The sequence below is a fragment of the Thalassophryne amazonica genome, chromosome 5 (assembly GCF_902500255.1).
Source record: "Thalassophryne amazonica chromosome 5, fThaAma1.1, whole genome shotgun sequence".
Taxonomy (NCBI): Eukaryota; Metazoa; Chordata; class Actinopteri; order Batrachoidiformes; family Batrachoididae; genus Thalassophryne; species Thalassophryne amazonica.
In genome coordinates this window covers 31,753,893-31,778,690 of record NC_047107.1, presented here as the reverse complement: position 1 = coordinate 31,778,690, position 24,798 = coordinate 31,753,893, and the positions used below count along the sequence as shown (strand labels likewise).

Below are 24,798 nucleotides of genomic sequence, written 5' to 3'. Positions count from 1 at the left end.
ACACACACAACACACACCACATACACACAACACACCACACATACACCAACACACCCACACACATACCACACACACACACATACACATACACACACACACACATCATATACACACACATATAACACACACACACACATACACATACACCACACACACACAATATACACACACATATATACACACACACACACACACACACCACACACACACACACACAACACACACACACACACATATATATACACACACACACACACACACACACACACACACACACACACACATCCGTGCAAACAGTGCATAACACAGGGTCGTTAGTGGTGATAGCAACAATCTAGAGTTCTAAAAGTTCTTGTTGATGAGGCTAACGCCAGTGGGGAAAGAACTGTTCTTACGGCGGGAGGTTCTGGTCCGAAGGGACCGTAGCCTCCTGCCTGAGGGGAGGAGTTCAAAAAGGCTATATCCAGGGTGAGAAAGATCGGCTCTGATCCGGCCTGAACGCCCCAGTGTCCTTGAGATGTACAGATCCTGAAGAGAGGGAAGGTTGGAGCAATCACCTTCTCAGCTGAGCGTACAATGCGCTGTAGTCTCTGTATGTCCCTGGTGGCTCCAGCATACCACACGGTGATGGAGGTGGTGAGGAAGGACTTGATGATGGCAGTGTAAAACTGCACCATGATCCTTGCTGGCAGGTTGAATTTCTTCAACTGCCGCAGGAAATACATCCTCTGCTGGGCCTTCTTGACAATAGAAGTAATGGTGGACTCCCACTTGAGGTCCTGGGTTAGAGTGATTCCCAGGAAACAGAAGGTGTCCACTATGGTGATGGGGATGTCTACCAGAGTAATGAAGGGGAGAGGAGCTGTGTTCTTTCTAAAGTCCACAATAATCTCCACTGTATTCTCTGTGTTCAGCACCACGTTGTTATAGCTACACCAGGACACCAGTCATTGGACCTCCAGCCTATAAGCGGACTCATCCCCATCTGAGATGAGTCCGATGAGGGTGGTGTCATCAGCAAACTTGATAAGCTTGACAGACTGGTGATCAGAGGTGCAGCAGTTGGTGTACAGGGAGAAAGAGGACACAGCCCTGAGGAGTACCGATACTGGTGGTCCGGGAGTCCGAGACATTCTTCCCCAGCCTCACTTGCTGCTTCCTATCCTTCAGGAAGTTGGCAATCCGCCTGCAGGTGGAATCAGGCACGTTCATCTGGGAAAGCTTATCCTGGAGAAGATCTGGGAGGACGGTATTGAAGGCAGAACTGAAGTCCACAACAGGATCCTAGCATAGGTTCCCGGGGAGTCAAGATGCTGCAGAATGAAGTGCAAAGCCAGATTGATGGTGTCATCCACAGACCTATTGGCTCTGTAAGCAAACTGCATGGGGTCCAAGAGGGGGGCTGTGAGAGATCTGAGGTGGGACAGAACCAGACGCTCAAATGACTTCATGACTACAGAAGTCAGTGCCACCGGTCTGTAGTCATTGAGTCCAGTGATCCTCAGTTTCTTGGGAACAGGGACAATGATGGAGGTTTTGAAACAGTCAGGCACGTGGCAAGCCTCCAGTGAGGAGTTGAATATGTCTGTAAACACTGGGGCAAGCTCATTAGTGCAGTGTCTCAGAGTTGCAGGTGAAACACCGTCTGGCCCAGGAGCTTTGCGAGCTTTTACATTCCTAAACTGCTTTTGCACTTCATCTTCATAAATATACAGAACTGTAGGGGCGGGGAGAAAGGAAGGGGGCTCTGGTATGGAAGTCCTTGATATTGTGGGCTCCGCTACAGTGTGGTGGGTGGGGGAGGTTGGAGAGTGAATGTCCATGCTGGATGTGACTGGGTATGTTGCTGGGGCTGGAGGTGGTGTGAGGGCTGCTAAACTGGCCAACAAAATGACAACAGAACTTGTTCAGTCTATTTGCAGTTTGTAGGTCGTCTGTGAAGTGTGGGGTTTTAGGCTTGTAATCTGTAATCTGCCTAAAACTTTTCCACACCGAGGCTGCATCAATCTCTGAAATCTACTGCTGGATGTTCTCAGAGTAATGTGATCTAGCAATGCCCACTTCCTTGCTAAACCTGTACTTGGCCTCTTTGTAGTAATCTTTGTCCCCACTTTTAAAAGCCTCCTTATTCTCCAACCACAGCCATTTCAGTTGGGGAGTAAACCAGGGTTTGTCATTGTTATAACTCACCCTGGTGCGTGAGGGTATAATGCTGTCCTCGCAGAAGTGGATATATGAGGTCACAGTGTCCATATATTCATCCAAACTCTCACAGGCAGACCTCACTGAGTCCCAATCTGTGGTTTCAAAGCATGTGCAGAGCTCCTCCACAGCCTCAACAGTCCACTGTTTTATTGTCCTCACTACAGGTTTAGAGAGCTTCAGCCTCTGTCTGTACGCAGGGATCAGATGGATCATTACGTGGTCAGAGAGGCCGAGCGCAGCGTGAGGCACTGTGTGATAAGCCCCGCTTATCGTGCTGTAGCAGTGATCCGGTGTTCTCTCCTCTCTGGTCGGGCATTTGATATATTGTTTGTATTTGGGAAGTTCCTGACTCAGGTTGGCTTTATTAAAGTCCCCAAGTATGATGATTAGTGAATGTATGTCCGCTCCACGTCCAGAATCTGCTCCGTGAGTGCGCTCTGAGCCTTGTGCACGTCCGCATCTGGCAGGATGTAAACAGCAGCCAGTACGAGTGAGGCAATCTCACGCGGAGAGTAGAACGGTTTACAGTGAATGAAAAAATATTCTAAAGACAGAGAGCAATGCTTGGTAATCACTGTCGCATTCGTACATAATAATAATACTGCAAATCACAAACGAGGGTTGTAATGGGACATACAAATCATGGGATGTAACATTGGATTGAGTTCATAGTTCAGCATGTTTTCGGGACAGTGAACACAAAAAACTCAACAATAAACAGGTTTTTTTGTTTTTGTTAGACAAGAGAGGGAGAACTTGTCCACACAATATAGTGTTTAAAGTTTTACCTTGACACGAAACAATGCAAATGTAGTCATTGCTTACCTTAATCAAATTAACTGTACTGCTCCACTCGACACAAATGGCGCTATAATTCGATAACGCATTAGATGCTGAGAGCCCTCCTCAAGATCCACAACATAGTCCCTGTCAGAAGAAACAGAAAGAATTAAGGTTTTTTTTTTTTTCTTTCACTAAATAAATCAGCCACTACATACTGACTGTGGAAAGAGTCAACACTGCCACCTACGGGATCTTTAACACAATAACACGTAACACACAAAAAAGGCCTGATTTACTACAATACGAGTATGAAATAACACATTGGGGTGGAGAACATTTTGTGTGCTGCCAATAAGAATAACAGCGCACATGACAACGGGTGTTAACACGATGGAGAGAGCAGTACGTAAATGAGGATTTTGCATGTGTTAATAACATAAGTGCAAAATGAAATGGAATCAGCCACTTAAAGGTATGTGAATAATAAGACAAACACAATTTAAGTGAAAGTTTTTTTTTAATTTACCAAATCAAAAATGGATGTGCCTTGACAATAATTTGTTCTTTCACAGGAGATGCAAGGTGTGTGGCACAAGCCTGGATTCTGCTGTGCTGCTGTGAAACGCACCCACTTGCATGAATAAAGATGATTCTGATTTTATTAATTTAAGTGACCCTGCTGTAAATAGGCAGCTGTCCACAAAGCTGACCCTGGTCCTGATCACAGTCTGTGGTGCTGACTGCTCTCAGCTCATGGCTGTGCTGGACAGACATGCACAGGACATGCTACATACCATATTTTCCAGAGTATGTCACTTTTTGCTTTAAACCAGTTTGAGAGGTCCTGTGAATTACGGTCCAGTGCAACTTACATACCAAAAAAACAAAAACAAAACAGATACATTTTCCTGACAGTGGAAATGAAAAACATCAAACTGCCTTTTTGTTTTATATAAACGAGACAGAGAGGGGAAACATTGTAATGGAGGTCAATTACCTTCAACACATGTTTAACACTGATTCGGGTCACACTTAAAGCGTTTGTAAGTGCTGGTGACGGCGTCACTACTTATAGCTTTTCCTTTTATCTTTGGTGATCGCTGGGCTCCAGAGATACAGTAGTGTTCAGAATAATAGTAGTGCTATGTGAATAAAAAGATTAATCCAGGTTTTATCCAGTATATTTCTTATTGTTACATGGGAAACAAGGCACCAGTACATTCAGTAGATTCTCACAAATCCAACAAGACCAAGCGTTCATGATATGCACACTCTTAAGGCTATGAAATTGGGCTATTAGTAAAAAAAAAAGTACAAAGGGGTTGTTCACAATAATAGTAGTGTGACATTCAGTCAGTGAGTTCTTCAATTTTGAGGAACAAACAGGTGTGAATCAGGTGTCCCCTACTTAAGGATGAAGCCAGCACCTGTAGAACATGCTTTTCTCTTTGAAAGCCTGAGGAAAATGGGACGTTCAAGACATTGTTCAGAAGAACAGCTTAGTTTGATTAAAAAGTTGATTGGAGAGGAGAAAACTTATACGCAGGTGCAAAAAATTATAGGCTGTTCATCTACAATGATCTCCAATGCTTTAAAATGGACACAAAAAAAAAAACAAAACAAAAAAAAAAACAGTCGCGTGAAAGAAAACGGAAAACAACCATCAAAATGGATAGAAGAATAACCAGAATGGCAAAGGCTCACCCATTGATCAGCTCCAGGATGATCAAAGACAGTCTGGAGTTACCTGTAAGTGCTGTGACAGTTAGAAGACGCCTATGTGAAGCTAATTTATTTGCAAGAATCCCCGCAAAGTCCCTCTGTTAAATAAAAGACATGTGCAGAAGAGGTTACAATTTGCCAAAGAACACATCAACTGGCCTAAAGAGAAATGGAGGAATATTTTGTGGACTGATGAGAGTAAAACTGTTCTGTTTTGGTCCAAGGGCCGCAGACAATTTGTGAGACGACCCCCAAACTCTGAATTCAAGCCACAGTTCACAGTGAAGACAGTGAAGCACGGTGGTGCAAGCATCATGATATGGGCATGTTTCTCCTACTGTGGTGTTGGGCCTATATATCGCATACCAGGTATCATGGATCAGTTTGGATATGTCAAAATACTTGAAGAGGTTATGTTGCCTTATGCTGAAGAGGACATGCCCTTGAAATGGGTGTTTCAAAAAGACAATGACCCCAAGCACACTAGTAAACGAGCAAAATCTTGGTTCCAAACCAACAAAATTAATGCCTCGCAGATGTGAAGAAATCGTGAAAAACTGTGGTTATACAAATAAATACTAGTTTAGTGATTCACAAGATTGCTAAAAAAGCAGTTTGAACATAATAGTTTTGGGTTTGTAGCGTCAACAGCAGATGCTACTATTATTGTGAACACCCCCTTTTCTACTTTTTTTTTTTTTTTTTTTTTTTTTTTACTAATAGCCCAATTTCATAGCCTTAAGAGTGTGCATATCATGAATGTTTGGTCTTGTTGGATTTGTGAGAATCTACTGAATCTACTGGTACCTTGTTTCCCATGTAACAATAAGAAATATAGTCAAAACCTGGATTAATCTTTTTAGTCACATAGCACTACTATTATTCTGAACACTACTGTACACTACAATTAGAGAATCAGAATCACCACGAGATTTGAGTGCAACTCCAAAAAGGTGCTTTCCGTGGTATTAACAGTCATGCTCATTTCTGCATTGCTGCAGTGTACAGCAGAGAAACAGAACTTAAACAATAACAGCTAAATTCCATGGTGAACCGGTTTACACTGGGCTCATGTTTTTACTGGATCACTGTCAGTCACTGCGGGACCAACTGGAGTTTTCTCAAACATCTAAGTCTGCGCTATATTAATGGGCTCAAATCATGTGATTCACGTGATAATCCATCGTCAATTATTAACAAACCAGAATATTCCCAAACAGACTTCACGCTGTGTAGAGACTCAAATAAAATTCAGTCTTTCTCTGATCAAGAAACAAGTTACCCAAAACAGTTAGGGTTCAGGGTCTGTTCCAGTAAGTCCCTTTGGCTGCTCCCTTGTTTTGCACTCAGGGTCACCACAGCAAATCCATGGTGGATCTGCATGTTGAATTGGCACAGGTTTTTACGTCGGATGCCCTTCCTGACACAACTCCACATTACATAGAGAAATGTGGCAGGGGTGGGATTTGAACCTGGAACCTTCTGCACTGAAACCAAGCGCATTAACCACTTGGCCACCACCCCTGCTATTTCAGGGTCTGTTCCAGCTACTTTAAAAATGCTGTGGTTCGACCCCTTCTTAAAAAACCCTAACCTTGACTCGTCAGTTTTATCCAATTTTAGGTCCTTCTCACATCTGCCATTTCTCTAAGATTTTAGAAAAGGTTGTTTTTATACAGTTACAGTAATTTTTTAGAAAATAACATTCTTGAAAAATTCCAATCTGGATTGAGATCACAACACAGCACTGAATCAGCACTTTTAAAAGTACATAATGACATCACTCTGTCTGTGGGTGCAGGGAATCCCGCTGTGCTGGTTCTGTTGGATCTCATAGCAGCCTTTGACACTGTGGACCCCACAGTATTTGTTTCCCGGTTAGAATATCTTATTGGCATTCATGGTACTGTACTTAAGTGGTTTAAATTGTATTTGGCTGAGAGTTCTGCCATTATGATTGGTGACCTCACTTCATCAATTGCTCTTCTTTGTTGTGGAGTTCCACAGCGTTGTATTCTTGGTCCTATTCTATTTTCATTGTACATATTGCCATTGAGGTCAGTTATAGCTGAGCACAACCTGTCCTTTCATTGTTATGCAGATGAGCTGCAAATCTATCTGCTTATGAGGACTAATGGAAGCAATGCAATGATGTAATTATTTAAATTGTCTTCATGATGTAAAGCAGTGGCTGTCTCAAAATTTCCTTTACCTGAATGATGGTAAAACAGAGACCTTTGTGTTTGGACACTCCGGCATGCCGAATGCTGTACCATCAAACTGTGGTGTTCTGGTTAATTACTTAAAACCAGCTGTCCAGATTTTGGGAGTGATATTTGCAGAGGTGGAAAACTCCGGCTTCAGAAAGTAAAGGTCCAACCACATATTTGTTCCATCTTCCTAATAAACCACCTGATTGTAATTAGTTCATCTCTTCAGGCAGGTGGATGAGCTAATTATTGAGATCACCTGTTTTAGGTGCACAGGGAGAGGCAATACATGGTAGGGCTTTTACTTTCTGAAGCCAGAATTTTCCACCTCTGGATATTTGACAGCTGTTTGAGGTTCAATCAACAGATAAACTCTGTTGTGAAAGCAAGCAGCAAGTTTTTCCAGCTATGTCTTCTAAAGTAAAGTCCTTTCTCAGTAGATATGATCTTCGGATGGCCATTCATGCTTTCATCAGCTCCAGACTTGATTACTGTAATGCACTTCATGCTGGTGTTAACTAGTGGCCTCTTGCATGCCTCCAACTCATGCAAAATGCTGCTGCTCATCTTTTAAGGAACACTTCCAGAAGGGAGCATATTACAACTGTACTTTACTTACTCCACTGGCTTCCAGTACATTTTAGAATTGATTTTAAGCTTGTCATGTTTGTTTTTAAAGCTATTAATGGCCTTGCACCTTCCTCCTTGTCTGAAATTTTAACTCTCCGCACTTACAGTAAGACATTACAGGTGTCTAGTCAGCTTTACTTAGATGTTCCAAGGTCAAAATATAAACTCTGGGGTGGTCGTGTTTTGCGGTAGTTGGCCCCAGACTGTGGAACAAACTACCTCCTGATTTACACACTATTTCTGACCCAGCACTTTTTAAATCAAAAGATCAAGACTTATTTATTTAAACTGAATTTTAATACCTAGTTGTGCTATGACAAGTTTTGTTTTTATTTGCCTCTTTAACTCTTAAAGAGTATAAAGCACTTTGGACACTGTCTGGCTGCTGTAAAGGGCTATATAAATAAATGTTGATTGACTGACTTATGGCCCAGTCACACGGCACTTAACGAAGGGTGACGAAGACCTGATGAAACAAGAAATCTGGACCTTCGTTGACTGTCGTTGGCATCGTTTAACTTTCGCACAGCCTCGTTCCTGCAGCGGGCACTTCGTCGGGATTTTTAAACTGTTGAAAATTTTGAACGAAGGGCAACGAAAACCGCAATTCGTCTGTCTCGTTTTGCTGTCGTTCTTGACGTTTTTTTTTTTTAAGCGTTTGTGTAGTTTTTGTAACGTTATTGTTTAATTTGACTTTGCTGGAGCAGCTGAACGTTTTCACACAGTGCAGAAGCCGGTTTGTGAGCGCTGAGGCTGCTGCTGCGTTCATGTACATCGGAAATTACAGGGCAAACTCAGCCTGCTTGCTTGGATTTTTTTGATCTGTGTGGGGGGGCAGCTTCAATGGGCTCAGGCACCTTACGTAGGCCAAAATTAATCTTTTGTGTGGATATAATTAATTATTTTGCCACAAGCAACTGTTGAATTTGAAACAACAAAAAAGTTGTGTAATTTCCGACGGTACATAAATGCAGCATCAGCGGCAGCAGGAGCACTTGCGTGTGCTTATTTTTTATTAAATATAACAATATGAGTGTAGGAATGACAATCCAGTCCTTCTGTACATGTGGCAACAGGTAAATGAATCAAAATGATTATATAAAGAGCTGTACTTGAAGGCAGAATTCACGTTGTGGATCAGTGATCAGCTGGTGGAATAACCGCACACGTGAGTCAATGCACGCGTTCACATGCACTGATTAATTTACTGTTCTGATATATTCAAACATCTTTACACTTATATTTATATTTATTCTCCCTTTTGACAGTTTTCTGTTATAAATAAATATATATGGCTTAGAACATAATACTGTGATACAGCAGTGACCACCACAGCGCACTTTTTTTTTTTTTTTTTTTTTTTTTTTTTTTTTTTTAAATTGGAGGAAGACGGAGCGCGCAGCGTGTCAACAGACTGTGGATTCTGATAATGATGGACATGATCCCTCTTTTGTTCTGGACGAGGAACCAGAGCAGGTGGTCCACCGACGTGCGCACAGATCTCCACAGATTCTGTTTGCAGTTTCTCCAGGACTCAGGCGCTATGAGCTCTGTCCCAGCGCCGAGTCCTGGAAGCAGACACACACTGCTCCAGCTGTGGCTCCAGGTGAGTTTCGTCGAGATCATGAGCTTCGGTTTTGTTAATTTCCTCTTTCGTCCCTTTTGTGCTCTTGCTTCACAGACTGTTCGGTGATAAAAGCTCTTTCGTCCACCTTTTCTCAACGAATTGTGACGTTTTTTACTTTTTCCCTTCGTTCAAGAATCGTCGTGTGCCGTGTGACTGGGCCATTAGGCTAATATATTAGCAGATGCTTTGGTCTTCTTGTGCTCCTTCTAAAAAGGCAGTATAAATATGAAACAGAAAAACTATTAGTGTAAAGAAAAAGTAGAAGGAAAAACATCTTTTTGTTTTTAAGAAATGCTGTTTTTTTCTCAACTGGAAGACTATACAAATAAAAAGAAGGAATCTATTTTGAAGAAAATATATTTGGACTATGTGAAACAACAATGACAGGTCTTAAGAGTCCTGTGCAAAAACTGAACTAGAAGAAGAAAATTAACGATGCGTTTATTATCTTTTACAAATGTACTATAAACATTTTCTAACGTTCCATTGCACTGCATGTTCACCTCACATATGATTGTCTGCTGAGTGACTTAAAGTAAGTTTATTCATGTTTTGCACTGGTTACAGTAACAATTAGCTTATAGCTTGTGATCACTAAAATGGCATTTGTGTTATAAATAAGTAATTCACTGAATGGTCAAATGTTTAAGACATCCATCTGCTACAGGCATGTGAAATGTGGGCTTCCCCAGCTACTGGGGATCCTCAACACTTGCTGGATCATGCACAGAAGAAGCTGCCATATGGCCAAAATGCTAAAGCTCCCTCACAGTACAAGTGGTACACCTCATCTTTGTCTCTTAGTAAACAGTTGTATGATACAAAAATCATTCCAGCATGTTGTGGCTGGTATGGTATCATTAATTAGCTCGTTAGCTGTGCTCCTTAACACTGTGTGTGTTTTAAATAATGGCGCTAATTAAATTAATTTTGCTTCTTGCCGCATGAAGTGGTAAATGCTAAATATACTCAGATGTGACTTATACTACGAAAAACACAGTACATTTCTGTTACACAGAAAGACATGATAAACGTCAGATTTACTTTTTATTCAGGCAACGATGCTTCGTTGAATTAAAAATAGACCTCGATAAATGTTTATTTATGCTATTTTCTGTGTTAAAGAAGATTAGTGAGTGGAAATAAATGGAAATGGTAAATGGACTGCATTTATATAGCGCTTTTCCATCTGCATCAGACGCTCAAAGCGCTTTACAATTATGCCTCACATTCACCCCGATGTCAAGGGTGCTGCCATACAAGACACTCACTACACAACGGGAGCAATAGGGGATTAAAGGCCTTGCCCAAGGGCCCTTAGTGATTTTCCAGTCAGGCGGGGATTTGAACCCATGATCTTCTGGACTCAAGCCCAACACCTTAACCACTAGACCATCACCTCCCATAAATAAAGAAGACTAACTAATCCAAGACTGAGTTAGTTAGCACCAAGGTTTCAAACATGCTAATTTACAAATACAATTTCAACTCCTGAAATTGCTTTTAGCAGTCATACACCATGTTTGCATGATCAACATGCAATGAAGGCAAACATGTTAAATGGACAACAGGCATTATTTTGTACATTTGAAAGATGCTATTCTCAGTGCGCACGGTTACTAAAGCAACATGCACAAAGTTTTACATGAAAACCATTAGTAAATAAGGCCCAAAAGCTTGATTAATAAAGTTGCTGTACCTCTGATCATCCGTTTCAGGTTCAACCAAAACATTCTCCTGTCTCTCCTTCACTCGCAGAAACACAAAGGAGTCAATGCAGGGTTCAGGCACTGCAATCACATTAGAGGAGATTCAGCAAAATGTCATTATAATTGTTACCATCCTGGTACATCTGAAAGCTTTATGGATGATACAAACATATAAGGTTTCACATCATATATATTTACATTGTTGAACATTAATCATACAGTAGTGTTCAGAATAATAGTAGTACTATGTGACTAAAAAGATTAATCCAGGTTTTGAGTATATTTCTTATTGTTACATGGGAAACAAGGTACCAGTAGATTCAGTAGATTCTCACAAATCCAACAAGACCAAGCATTCATGATATGCACACTCTTAAGGCTATGAAATTGGGCTATTAGTAAAAAAAAAAGAAAAGGGGGTGTTCACAATAATAGTAGTGTGGCATTCAGTCAGTGAGTTTGTCAATTTTGTGGAACAAACAGGTATGAATCAGGTGTCCCCTATTTAAGGATGAAGCCAGCACCTGTTGAACATGCTTTTCTCTTTGAAAGCCTGAGGAAAATGGGATGTTCAAGACAGTGTTCAGAAGAACAGTGTAGTTTGATTAAAAAGTTGACTGAGAATGGAAAAATTATACGCAGGTGCAAAAAATTATAGGCTGTTCATCTACAATGATCTCCAATGCTTTAAAATGGACAAAAAACCAGAGATGCGTGGAAGAAAAGGGAAAACAACCATCAAAATGGATGGAAGAATAACCAGAATGGCAAAGGCTCACCCATTGATCAGCTCCAGGATGACCAAAGACAGTCTGGAGTTACCTTTAAGTGCTGTGACAGTTAGAAGATGCCTGTGTGAAGCTAATTTATTTGCATGAATCCCCCGCAAAGTCCCTCTGTTAAATAAAAGACATGTGCAGAAGAGGTTACAATCTGCCAAAGAACACATCAACTGGCCTAAAGAGAAATGGAGGAACATTTTGTGGACTGATGAGAGTAAAATTGTTCTTTTTGGGTCCAAGGGCCGCACAGAGTTTGTGAGACGACCCCCAAACTCTGAATTCAAGCCACAGTTCACAGTGAAGACAGTGAAGCATGGTGGTGCAAGCATCATGATATGGGCATGTTTCTCCTACTATGGTGTTGGGCCTATATATCACATACCAGGTATCATGGATCAGTTTGGATATGTCAAAATACTTGAAGAGGTTATGTTGCCTTATGCTGAAGAGGACATGCCCTTGAAATGGGTGTTTCAACAAGACAATGACCCCAAGCACACGAGTAAACAAGCAAAATCTTGGTTCCAAACCAACAAAATTAATGCCTCACAGATGTGAAGAAATCATGAAAAACTGTGGTTATACAACTAAATACGAGTTTAGTGATTCACAGGAATGCTAAAAAAGCAGTTTGAACATAATAGCTTTGAGTTTGTAGCGTCAACAGCAGATGCTACTATTATTGTGAACACCCCCTTTTCTACCTTTTTTTTTTTACTAATAGCCCAATTTCATAGCCTTACGAGTGTGCATATCATGAATGCTTGGTCTTGTTGAATTTGTGAGAATCTACTGGTACCTTGTTTCCCATGTAACAATAAGAAATATACAAAACCTGGATTTATCTTTTTAGTCACATAGCACTACTATTATTCTGAACACTACTGTATATGTAATAATTTACAACAAGAGGAACTTCACCTGCTTTGAGCATGTCCACTGTCTGTAGGTTGGGTGGCATTCGCTTCAGAGCAACAGCCTTCAGGTAGGTTTCTGTGTTAGCGTAGTATCTGTGCGACAAATAAACATGTAGTTAAACAGCCAGGTGAAAACAAAAACTTGGTCAAAAAGTGTTCAGTCAACAGGATGGTGGATTCACTGACTGAATCAAAACTAGTGTGAGGGGTTTTTCGAGAAAAATGTAGTATGAGGGCGATCGCTATTGCGAGGGAAAGGAGCGACTAAGCGGGTGGCCTAAAAAAAAAAAAAAAAAAAGCCAAATTGTTTTTTTTTTGTTTTTTTTTTTTAAATCATCTGACGGCCTATGTACCACATTTGAAATATTTTTGGAGTAATATATTTTTGGAGTTATATCATTTCTAACGATCAGACACAGTCATGTGGTGTCGATGTGATATTTTGCCCAATCCACAATAATATTAGCCGATTTACAATCCAAAACACACACACACACACACACACACACACACACACACACACACACACACACACACACACACACACACACACACACACACACACACACACACACACACACCTGTGATATCTGGCACCATAAAAAAAAGGCTACCAGGGTTTTTTTTTTCCCTTTAGCCAAAACTGATTACTGCCAGACTGTAAATTTATCTTTTGCAATTATGACTGAGTGCAGAGAGATTTGAGAGCTGTATGTTAAGGTACTTACACACAGGTTATCAAGCAGGGCGGAACACATCGTCTGTTTTAATAGAACGCTGCATCTTTCAATGAGGTAAATCACTGAAACCTCATGGTGTCACCCACAGCATGTTGCTATAGATGACAATTCTGCTATGATGAGAACGCCGCATATCAAGCACTCTGAGAGTGCACTGTCTGGTGTGCGCATGTGAGAGGGAGAAGAGAGAAAGGATGAAAGTAATCACACATCCTAGGTCCCTGTCTGCCATTTAGAGAGCATGTAATATATCTGGAAATGATTAATTACCGAGTGGGAATTCAGTAATTGAACATCGAATATTTTCTCACCAAGGTTACACACAACCGCAAGTCAATCCATAACTCGTGGCCACCCGCATCATTACCGGCTAAAGGTTGACGACAAAAAAAAAAAAAAAAATCATTGTTGAGAGTGAAGTGCAGTGTAAGAATGTTATTTGCAAATTATTTTTAATTATTTGATGGTGTTTAAATTTTCTATAGAGATGCATTTCCCATAGAAAAAAAGAACATGGAATTAATAATACAAATAAAAATAAATCACCCTTACTCCATAATCTCCAGGCAGTTCCCTCAGCCACAAAGCGCATTGGGTCACTTTATAATCAAGCTATGAAAATTATGGACAGAAAACCTATCCGTTTTCACCACTGTCAAATTCTCAACAAGTGTAATTTATTAAGTTTTGATACTTTCAGTAATTTGTGCTTTCACAAATTATTTTTTAAATGTCACCATAATTTGGTTCCAGAATCACTCAGTACAGTTGTGCAGAGACCAAGCAGCAGCAGGACAACACGAGGAAGCTTAAACCACAACTGTACAATCTCCAAGTGTAGAACATCATTTGGCCAGTCAGCCTTTTCTTATAAAGCCTGTAAACTCTGGAACTCATTGCCCACAGAAATGAAGTACATCAGCGACTTTAAATTGTTCTCATCCAAACTTAAATCTTGGCTTAAAATAAACCAAAAACTGAACCCATGTGTGAGAGTGTGAATGAATGAGATGGGTGAGTGATAGACTTTTGGACTGTTATTTATAGATGAAATGTTTTTATGTAAATGAATTTGTATTTTAGATACAGGGATGAGATTGACAAATTTGATTTTCAGAGGAAAATAAGCCAGGGTCTAGGGGGGGCAGGCCCTGGTGGGTCCAGGGCATAGCCCTGGCCAGGGGGTCATTTTTGCTGTTTTAAAACATGTAAATTGCACTAAAATGATATTAAAAACTAACTAACTAACTAAACTAACTAAACTAAACTAACTAAATGCCAAGTGTTCATATCTATAATTCAAACTGTAAACCCTTACTAAGACCATCTACTGTACATGTGTATTTTTGTGACCAAAATATTTTTTCATAACTAGACTTACTTGATTTTCAGCATTCTCCACTTTCAGCATGGCACACTTGTCAACAAACATACATGTAAGGGCAGGAGAAAGGAAAGGGCGGGAGAAACGCATATATAACCTTTGCGCTGATTGGCCATAAGCTTTGTAATAACCAATGAAAACGTGCGTAAGTAATATCTTCGACTGCGCTTCGATACCGTCTCGGTTTTTATGATTTGTTGGAGGGAAAACTACCGAATATTGGAAGTTGAAAGACTACACAGTTACCTCCCTTACACTACATGCTCATTGTGCACCTACTTCATACTGGTCACTGATCAGCACAGCGTTACTTCCGTGTTCGGCTGCCTGACGGACTGATCGAACTTGCTGCGTCGGCGATAACAAACAAAGACCACTCAGTGTTCTGAATAGATGACAATTTTATTTTAAAAAAAGGTACTCCTGGCATTAAATTTTTTTTTGCATTCTTACCCCCCCACCTAAAATTTTCTCAATGGATTTGGATGTTTCTCAAAATCGACCCCCGGGACTGTCAAATCTGCAGAAAAATCTCATCCCTGTAGATAATGTCTTGTTAGTGTAGAAAAGCTCAACTAGGGACAGGAATTGAAAACTAGCAGTAGCTATACTCTGTGTGCATTGCATGAGCTACAAACTTTGTTTTGTAACTATGTTTGATTGCATTGTCCCTGTCAAATAAATAAAGAATTATTTTTTTCAAAATAGAGGTACATGAGTTCTTATTGCTATACTCACTCTTTGGCAAAGGCAAACTCCTCAGGTGACAGCAGTGATGGCTCCCCCTCACCTCGAGACTTTTCTCTCTCCAGAACATGTGGGAAGAATTTTTCAATCTACACAGGATGAGAAACCAGGACGTGCTGTTAGTAGACAGAGTTAGTGAAGGACATTATACTGCGTGCCCTAAGGATGGCTGACCTTCTGCAGACGAGATCGCAGATAGCTGCTCAGCACGAAGCGAATCCTGTCTATCTCCATCCAGTGACTGCTGGCCTTAGCATCACCTTTTTTGACCCGCTGCAGATTGGCTTCCTGTAGAAGGACATAGTGGCATGAGAACATTTTATTTAATCATCAGAATTGCAAAATATTTAGAAATTCTTGTTAGTATCCATACGTTTCTTAATTATAACTGAATGAATTACTACACACACACACACACGTGTGTAAATAAATACACACATTTCTATATACACAACATAAAAGGGCCATATCTTAATGATGTAACAGAGCTACTGAAACTATACAAATTGTGCACATTTATGCACAAAACCCTCTAAATAAATTATTCTTCCAACTTTTGCCATGCATGCATTTCCTATAACAACCCCCTGAAGCTCACAGGTTTTCAGTATTTTAGAAGCATTTTGGGGCCACTATAGAGATCTAATTTCATTAATTTTTCTTTATTTGTTGTATGTTGGGGGCAGCATAGTGGCTTAGTAGTTAGCACTGTTGCCTCACAGCAAGAAGGTCATGGGTTCAATTCCCGCCTGTGGCCTTTCTGTGTGGAGTTTGCATGTTCTCCCTGTGTTTGCGTGGGTTTCCTCTGGGTGCTCTGGTTTCCTCCCACATCCAAAGACATGCGGGTTAGGTGGATTGGAAACTTTAAATTGTCCGTAGGTGTGCGAGTGGGTGTGAATGCGTTTGTTTGTCTGTTTGTGGCCCTGTGACAGACTGGCGTCCTATCCTGGGTGTACCCTGCCTCACGCTCTACGACTGCTGGGATAAGCTCCAGCCCCCTGCGACCCTTGATTGGACTAAGCGGTTGAAGATGAGTGTGTGTGTGTGTGTGTGTATGTTGGGGTATGTGTAAACCTTACTGTAATAAAAGAATCTGTCTATGTAAACCTTTTTTCAGTGATACATGCCTAGTGCTATAGCATATGTACTTACTATAAATGCCATAGCACTGGATAGATATCAGTGAACTTATTAAAATTATTCTTTAAGTGTCTTTTCTTAACCTGCAATGAGCTCTGAAATATATACTGGAATTTCATACAAGTATGTGTAAATCATTTAATGCTGCATTTACACATAGGCAGGATGCATTACGAATGTCATATTTGCGTCATTCTTGGCACATTCCTGACATTCTTAATGTGACTTAACCAGGCATTGACATTAAGCTTTTTAGTGTACTTGTCCTATAGGAAAAGCTGGTTGTCCGGACAAGTGAGCGCCGCAGGCATGAGCCGCGTGAAGCATGCCAAAGGCACGCGATATATACGCCAATGGCGCGTGTCACCTAGGGGTGTCTGGGGGCATGCTACTGTGGAAGTACTGACATTACTAGTAAAATTAATAATAATTAATAGTAAAATTGAATTTCCAAAAAATAAATTTTATTGCATATTGCATGCATAGCCTCTAGCCTTTTAATCTGTTAACCAAGACATAGCTCATAATGTTTCTCTCCTGCGAGTGTTCATAATTGGGGAAAAAAATTAAAATAATTGGTAAATGCCAATATGCATTTGCTTCTCTCCTGTGTTTTCTGAATTCGTCAGTGTTCAATGCATGATCATTTGCCAGTATGTATTTTATAAAGCAAATCAAATTATTTTGTCAACATTTAAAAATGCCTTGCTGGTCCGCAATTGAAGGAAAATCCAGCATATTGTGTTGTCCTCTTCCTTGTGCCCCAGCTACGGATAATCCTGTGTCCAGCTACTCACAAACTTCCTCTCTCTTCATACCTCTTCTTTGAAGCTTCTACACTTGCAGGGGTTGATGCTTTGCGTTTGACCAGTGTTATCCCTGGTATCTGGCCCAGTTTCGGAGGTTTTAGAAAATACATTCTGTTCAATATATTCTTCAAAAGGCATGTTAATCGATGTGATGTTCATTATCTAATGTTTCCTGCCACAGCATCTTGCAAGAAGATGCTACGAACACACACTCCATACAGTGGTGTCGTGTACACGATACAGGGTTCTCCCCAGAAACTTTTAGTATAGCGGTGCTGTTGGCAATTATCGCCCGAGGCGGTGCGCGTTGCAAGTCATTTTGACTGGTTTTTGATGCATTGAAAGCAAGAATAATAGACAAAAAATTTACACTTATGTTGTAATATCAAAGTTCTTTTTTGTATTTTTCTGTCTATGTTAAGAAAATAAATGACATTGAAAAGTTTAAAAACACATTAATATTTGATGGACATAACATTTGCTCTCTTCTTTAAAAATGACACACTGTACCTTTAGTCCAGTAAGAGTCCAGGCAGTTTTTCTGTCATGTTGACAGTTTAGCTTTTTTTTTTTTTTCCTTCAACATTTTTGAGAGGAATTGCGCATATGGGTGATTCTTAGACTACGGGCACTTATTATGTCCTTTGATCATATTGTATGAAAAACAGAAAAAAGGGGAAATTTCACACTTTTATAGTTATCTTTACAATGAAAGTGTGTTAAGAAATTTGGTCTAGTAGTCTATGATGACTTTTTCACCTTTTTCAGCATCATTATATGCAAATATTGCCATTTTGTGCTTGTCCCACACCCAGACTTTTGATCTTCAATGATAAAAATGAACGGTAAAGAAACGTTTTTTCTAATGTTTTAAAATATCTCTGAATAAAATATCAGTAAAATAATCAAAACATAATTGGGGTATTCAATATCATACAACTGTTGTGATTTTTTTTTTTTTTTTTTTTTTTAAATGTAGTTGTCCCACACTATTGCTGTAATTTCCACCACAACACTGCAATGTCCCTTTAAACATTTTGTATGAAAGATTGTTTGGGTAGTTTCTATGGAGATAAACAGTGACATCAGAGCACATGTATATAGCGCCAAATCACAACAAACAGTTGCCCCAAGGCGCTTTATATTGTAAGGCAATGGTGTGGTGGAAATTACATTTACAATATATATGTTTTTCACACTTTACTGTTTCACTGAGGCTGTGTGGTGAAGATGATCGTTTATTAAAATTGTTTCGCTGCTTTTTTACGTCTAATAACACCTTTTCCTCCTCCTTCCCTTTCTCTCTCTCTCCTCTTTCCCTTTCTCTCTCCTCTCTTCCTCTCTCTCCCTCTCCTCTCTCTCTCTCTGTGAGGGAACGAGAGACTCTTCACTCTTACACCGGATGTGAGCAAACTTCGGAAACATGAAGGCTTTCAACTGTAAAATAAAGCCTATAAATGAATTTCTGGAGCTATACAAGCAGAAGGAGCTCGTTTTATGTGAAGACGTTGACAGTTTTTTTTCCGCTGCAGCGCTGCTTGGCTCTCTGTCTGCGGGGAAGCGGGGAGCAGCCATTGCAGCACAAACAGCAGAAAACCTACCTGATAGCAGAGCAGAGTGTGACGGTGCTGTCAGAACACTGTGGCGCGGTGCCGTTGTCCTATTGTCTGGGGAGAACCCTGTGTTATCATGTTTTCCGATTGTCCGCTGCGTGGAGTGTGGCAGGAAAAACCGAAGACGCTTTCTCGCGAGGTGCGAGAAGAATTTGAACGTTTTAAACCAAAAAAAAAAAAAAATAAAAAATGCCACTTGTCTGGTCGGACAACGATTTAGAGCCATTGCTTGTCCAATCACATTTTACACTTGTCCCAATGTGACAATCGGACAAGCGTTAATGTCGATGGTAGCTTAACGTATCTGAATAGGTTTTTTAATAGTGTGTGTTGGTGCGTGATATTCATGATTTTCATGGAGCATGTTTTTGGCTGTCAAAAAAAAAATCTTCCACAAATGTCATGCACCACCCTCATTTCGCCTCATGTCGTGGAGGTCACAACTGACCGTGTTGATCCGTCTTGATTAGTAGTGATCCTTAATAGAGCGCGACAGCGTTCTTCTCTGATGTGCACACAATTATATCCTGCTGCACCGAATTCAGTTTCATTGCTGCAGTATGCTGAAGAAGGACAGTGACGCCGAGTCGGATAAAAGTCTTGTTCCAATGCTCATCGCTGCAGGGGGTTCAAATCCCCGCCTGACTGCAGGGGGTTCAAATCTCCGCCTGACTGGAAAATCACTAAGGGCTCTTGGGCAAGGCCTTTAATCCCCTATTGCTCCCGGTGTGTAGTGAGCGCCTTGTATGGCAGCACCCTGACATCGGGGTGAATGTGAGGCATAATTGTAAAGCGCTTTGGGAGTCTGATGCAGATGGAAAAGCGCTATATCAATGCAGTCCATTTACCATTTGCTGCTGAGGCTGTCCATGGTACAGAGCCCAACTAAGCATGCAGTCACAAAGTTCTTCTGCTGTGGATTAATCTAGATTTTGAGGAGCAAACTTGAGCAATCTGAATTGCACAGCAGCTGACGGTAGGATGAATATGTGTGTGTGTGTGTGTGTGTGTGTGTGTGTGTGTGTGTGTGGAGACAACTCGCCTCATTCACAACATGACAAAACATAACGGTGCAGAACATTATTCTTGACCGTGCATAATGGTTCCTGATAATTTGTCAAAAACACGTGCCATTAATAGTAATGCATAGTAACAGGTTGCAGCAGTTCCTGAGGACACCTGACGCCTCTGCCCTAAATCATCACATTCGTGATCAGCGAACAAAAATGTATACTTCTTGGCATTCGTGACTCGTTGTCGTTATGTGTAAACGCAGCATAAAGAGATTAAGCGTAAAAACTGAAGAAAATCAATTGTAAGGCCTGAAAGAAGTTTCTGTAGGAAATACTTTAGCCATACGGTCAAGTGAGAGGGGGAAGTGTTGGCTTTTTAAATACTTGAAAGACACTAGACTCATCGAGAGGATTTAGTACTACTATAACGGACTGATGCAGAAGGTGGCAGGCTGGCAGCAATGCAACAATATGGATGCCATGTGCCTTTTAACGCCACAGAAGAAATGTTTTGTTTGTTTTTCTCCACTGGGTCACATTTTGCGAAAATGCACATTCCCTGTCAAAATAAAGCCATAATAAATAATTTTTTTTTAAAGTTAGTGGTTTTATATGATGAAATAAACAGAACATGGAAACAAATTTTGATGGAAATTCGTACCCAAACGGTTTTGCAGCCCAGAATTTCACTTCAGTACGCGCACAGTATAAATAACTGCACCACACTTAAATATTTCAGTAATTGTAAACACATTTTAAGTGTCTATCCACAGTGACCCCACATTTTGTGCCCCGTCACAAAATTAATTTGTGCCCCTGTCACAAAAAGCGCCCCATTTTTGTAGCCCCCAGCAAAAACCCATAGATAAGTGTACTTTTCGTAATGCCTCCACAAACTGCTGTGAGACTGGGTTGCATACTGATATGGTGTGCTATCACTGTCAGGTTTCACTGAACAAAGTGGCTGCAGGTACGGGGGACTTATCCCAAAACATAAATTCTGCAGGGAAGGTACAAGATGTACAGAGCCACAAAAAACATTTGTATACATGGGGTAAAATTTTTAAGTCAGTTTGTTTGAGGTTAAGGAACTGGCTATTCGTACATACCTTTATTAATTCCAAATTGTATTCACACGTAACACAGCCTTGTTAGGGTTATGGTTAGGGGTTATTGTTATAGTTATGGTTAGGATTAGTGGTTGTGGTTAACATAGTTCAGGAATCTACAAATCAATAGCAAATGCATGTACAAGTATGTAGGCTGATGATCACATGACCTATATTGACCAGTGAGCGACACACTACATACAAATATTTGACTATAAGTATACGGCTATGTACGGACAGTCACTGTAGAGGGTTAACAAATTGGAAGGCACAGAGGATGACACATTACACACTCAACCTCTCAAGAGCTATTTCGTCTTTGGAACCTGTGACCAGTGCCTTCGCCGAAATCCAATAAACCAACTTAGCATGGATTGTGCTTTACAAAAACAGTGTATAGTTGTTGATGGAGGTCATGTTTTCTGCTGGACTGTGTGTGTGTATATATATATATATATATATATATATATATATATATATATATATATATATATATATATATATGTTGCTGCGGACTATACCTGATCACCCCCTGGTGGCCGTTTTTGGCCAATGAAAACATTGTCGAACGCAATACAAATACATGTAATTTGGTCAGTTTTCAAAGGGTCAGACTCGTCAGTAGAGTCAATTTAATGTACAATGGTTCATTTCAGCTCAGCTTGGTGTATAAATCTCCGTTACGGGCAATGACAGCTATCAGCTGGCTGTTAGAAGCAAGTTAGAGATGAAACAAAACCAGCTGATTTCAATAGACAATCAATGCAGACCGAGCTTGTTTTCATTGGGCAGCCAATCACGGAAGATCTCGCCTTGATTCGCCACTTCGCCGGAAGTGACGTGTCTCTGCACTTACACACACACACACACACACACACACACACACACGGTTGGGTAGGATTACTTTGAAAGAATACATGTGGATTACATGTGTGTATGTACATACATTTGGATTACTTGTAATCTGATTACTTTTGGATTACATTTTAAAGTAATCCTACCCAACCATGTGTGTGTGTATATATATATATATATATATACACACACACACACACACACAACCCCTGGCAAAAATTATGGAATCACCGGCCTCGGAGGATGTTCATTCAGTTGTTTAATTTTGTAGAAAAAAAGCGGATCACAGACATGACACAAAACTAAAGTCATTTCAAATGGCAACTTTCTGGCTTTAAGAAACACTATAAGAAATCAAGAAAAAAAATCGTGGCAGTCAGTAACGGTTACTTTTTTAGACCAAGCAGAGGGAAAAAAATATGGACTCACTCAATTCTGAGGAAAAAATTATGGAATCACCCTGTAAATTTTCATCCCCAAAACTAACACCTGCATCAAATCAGATCTGCTCGTTAGTCTGCATCTAAAAAGGAGTGATCACACCTTGGAGAGCTGTTGCACCAAGTGGACTGACATGAATCATGGCTCCAACACGAGAGATGTCAATTGAAACAAAGGAGAGGATTATCAAACTCTTAAAAGAGGGTAAATCATCACGCAATGTTGCAAAAGATGTTGGTTGTTCACAGTCAGCTGTGTCTAAACTCTGGACCAAATACAAACAACATGGAAAGGTTGTTAAAGGCAAACATACTGGTAGACCAAGGAAGACATCAAAGCGTCAAGACAGAAAACTTAAAGCAATATGTCTCAAAAATCGAAAATGCACAACAAAACAAATGAGGAACGAATGGGAGGAAACTGGAGTCAATGTCTGTGACCGAACTGTAACAAACCGCCTAAAGGAAATGGGATTTACTTACAGAAAAGCTAAACGAAAGCCATCATTAACACCTAAACAGAAAAAACAAGGTTATAATGGGCTAAGGAAAAGCAATCGTGGACTGTGGATGACTGGATGAAAGTCATATTCAGTGATGAATCTCGAATCTGCATTGGGCAAGGTGATGATGCTGGAACTTTTGTTTGGTGTCGTTCCAATAAGATTTATAAAGATGACTGCCTGAAGAGAACATGTAAATTTCCACATCTGGGGAGATGGCTGTCATTACATCATCAATAAATGCACAAGTTTACGTTGATATTTTGGACACTTTTCTTATCCCATCAATTGAAAGGATGTTTGGGGATGATGAAATCATTTTTCAAGATGATAATGCATCTTGTCATAGAGTAAAAACTGTGAAAACATTCCTTGCAAAAAGACATAGGGTCAATGTCATGGCCTGCAAATAGTCCGGATCTTAAGCCAATTGAAAATCTTTGGTGGAAATTGAAGAAAATGGTCCATGACAAGGCTCCAACCTGCAAAGCTGATCTGGCAACAGCAATCAGAGAAAGTTGGAGCCAGATTGATGAAGAGTACTGTTTGTCACTCATTAAGTCCATGCCTCAGAGACTGCAAGCTGTTATAAAAGCCAGAGGTGGTGCAACAAAATACTAGTGATGTGTTGGAGCGTTCTTTTGTTTTTCATGATTCCATATTTTTTTCCTCAGAAATGAGTGATTCCATATTTTTTTCCCTCTGCTTGGTCTAAAAAAGTAACCGTTACTGACTGCCACAATTTTTTTTTCTGATTTCTTATAGTGTTTCTTAAAGCCAGAAAGTTGCCATTTGAAATGACTTTAGTTTTGTGTCATGTCTGTGATCTGCTTTTTTTTCTACAAAATTAAACAACTGAACATAATTTTTGCCAGGGGTTGTATATAGCCACATACAGTCTGATTATAACGTCATGTTTCTGCTTCTGTATGCGATAGAGACAAATTAGAAACACTTTTACCTACAATGTGGCACTTGTGTCTTTGCAGTGCATCAATTTCTCTTGATATTATGTTCTCAATTCATATACGCAAAGTAGGAAAAAGTGCATTGCAGTTTAAGTCACAGACTTTTGTATTTTATTTATTTTTACCATGTGACGGAGCTGCTCCATAACACACTCCACCACCTCGGACTTGTTCTCCAGCAGCTCCGGAGAGAACTTCTCATTCAGCCAAGCCTGATCAAAAAGAGCAGTGCAGAAAAACTCACATCATATCTGTCCACAGTCACGGGCCATCTGGACATTAACGTCACTGGCTGAAAGGAGTTTTATTTTTGTTCCACATTACTTCTTCCAGTTTGGCGATCAGCTCGGCTGGTGTCATTATCACCTCCTCCGGATTGTCACCGCCGGGGTTCGCGTCGCTGCCATCGTCCGACATTATTGCCACGTACAACAAAACACCAAAACAAAAAAGGAACAACGAAGGGGGAGAAAAACAAAACAAAACAAACCGAATAGATAAATATTAACCAGCAGCACCTCGACAAAAAGTGAACTGTTTACGAAGACATTCCCGCCACTGAACCGATGCTCTCGCGGGATAAAGGAAATAGCGTTTTTTTGTTGTTGTTGTTTTTTTTTTGTTTTTTTTTTCTTCCTTCTTCTTCTTCTTCTTCTTCTTCGTTTGGCATCTAAAGTAACGATGCATTACCGCCAACTACTGATTAGGAGTGTACACAAAAAACAGCGTCCTTGCTCAAATGATGATGATGATACGACGGCATATTAGGGCCATTCAAAGACAGGAAAAAAAAATGGAGATTACATTTTCGAGTTTAAAGTCACAAATATACGAGAATAAACATGCAAATGTACGAGAAATAACACGCAAATTTGCGAGATTACATTTTCGA

The 24,798-nt window shown here is 40.3% G+C and overlaps 1 protein-coding gene across 2 annotated transcripts in view; it reads right to left on the bottom strand.

Annotated features, from left to right (window-relative positions):
- gins4 (GINS complex subunit 4 (Sld5 homolog)) overlaps positions 1–24,508 on the bottom strand; it is a 25,473-nt gene extending 965 nt beyond the window's left edge. For both annotated transcript variants that reach the window (XM_034169903.1, XM_034169904.1), the window contains exons 1-7: positions 24,231–24,508; positions 24,032–24,118; positions 15,631–15,744; positions 15,448–15,545; positions 12,590–12,678; positions 10,877–10,967; positions 3,031–3,132 (exon numbers count right to left, since the gene is read on the bottom strand). In XM_034169903.1, the coding sequence (XP_034025794.1) occupies positions 3,036–3,132; positions 10,877–10,967; positions 12,590–12,678; positions 15,448–15,545; positions 15,631–15,744; positions 24,032–24,118; positions 24,231–24,323 (669 nt within the window). In that variant the 5' untranslated portion in view covers positions 24,324–24,508 and the 3' untranslated portion in view covers positions 3,031–3,035. The remainder of the gene's footprint in view (positions 1–3,030; positions 3,133–10,876; positions 10,968–12,589; positions 12,679–15,447; positions 15,546–15,630; positions 15,745–24,031; positions 24,119–24,230) is intronic.
- Positions 24,509–24,798: the final 290 nt, after the last annotated feature.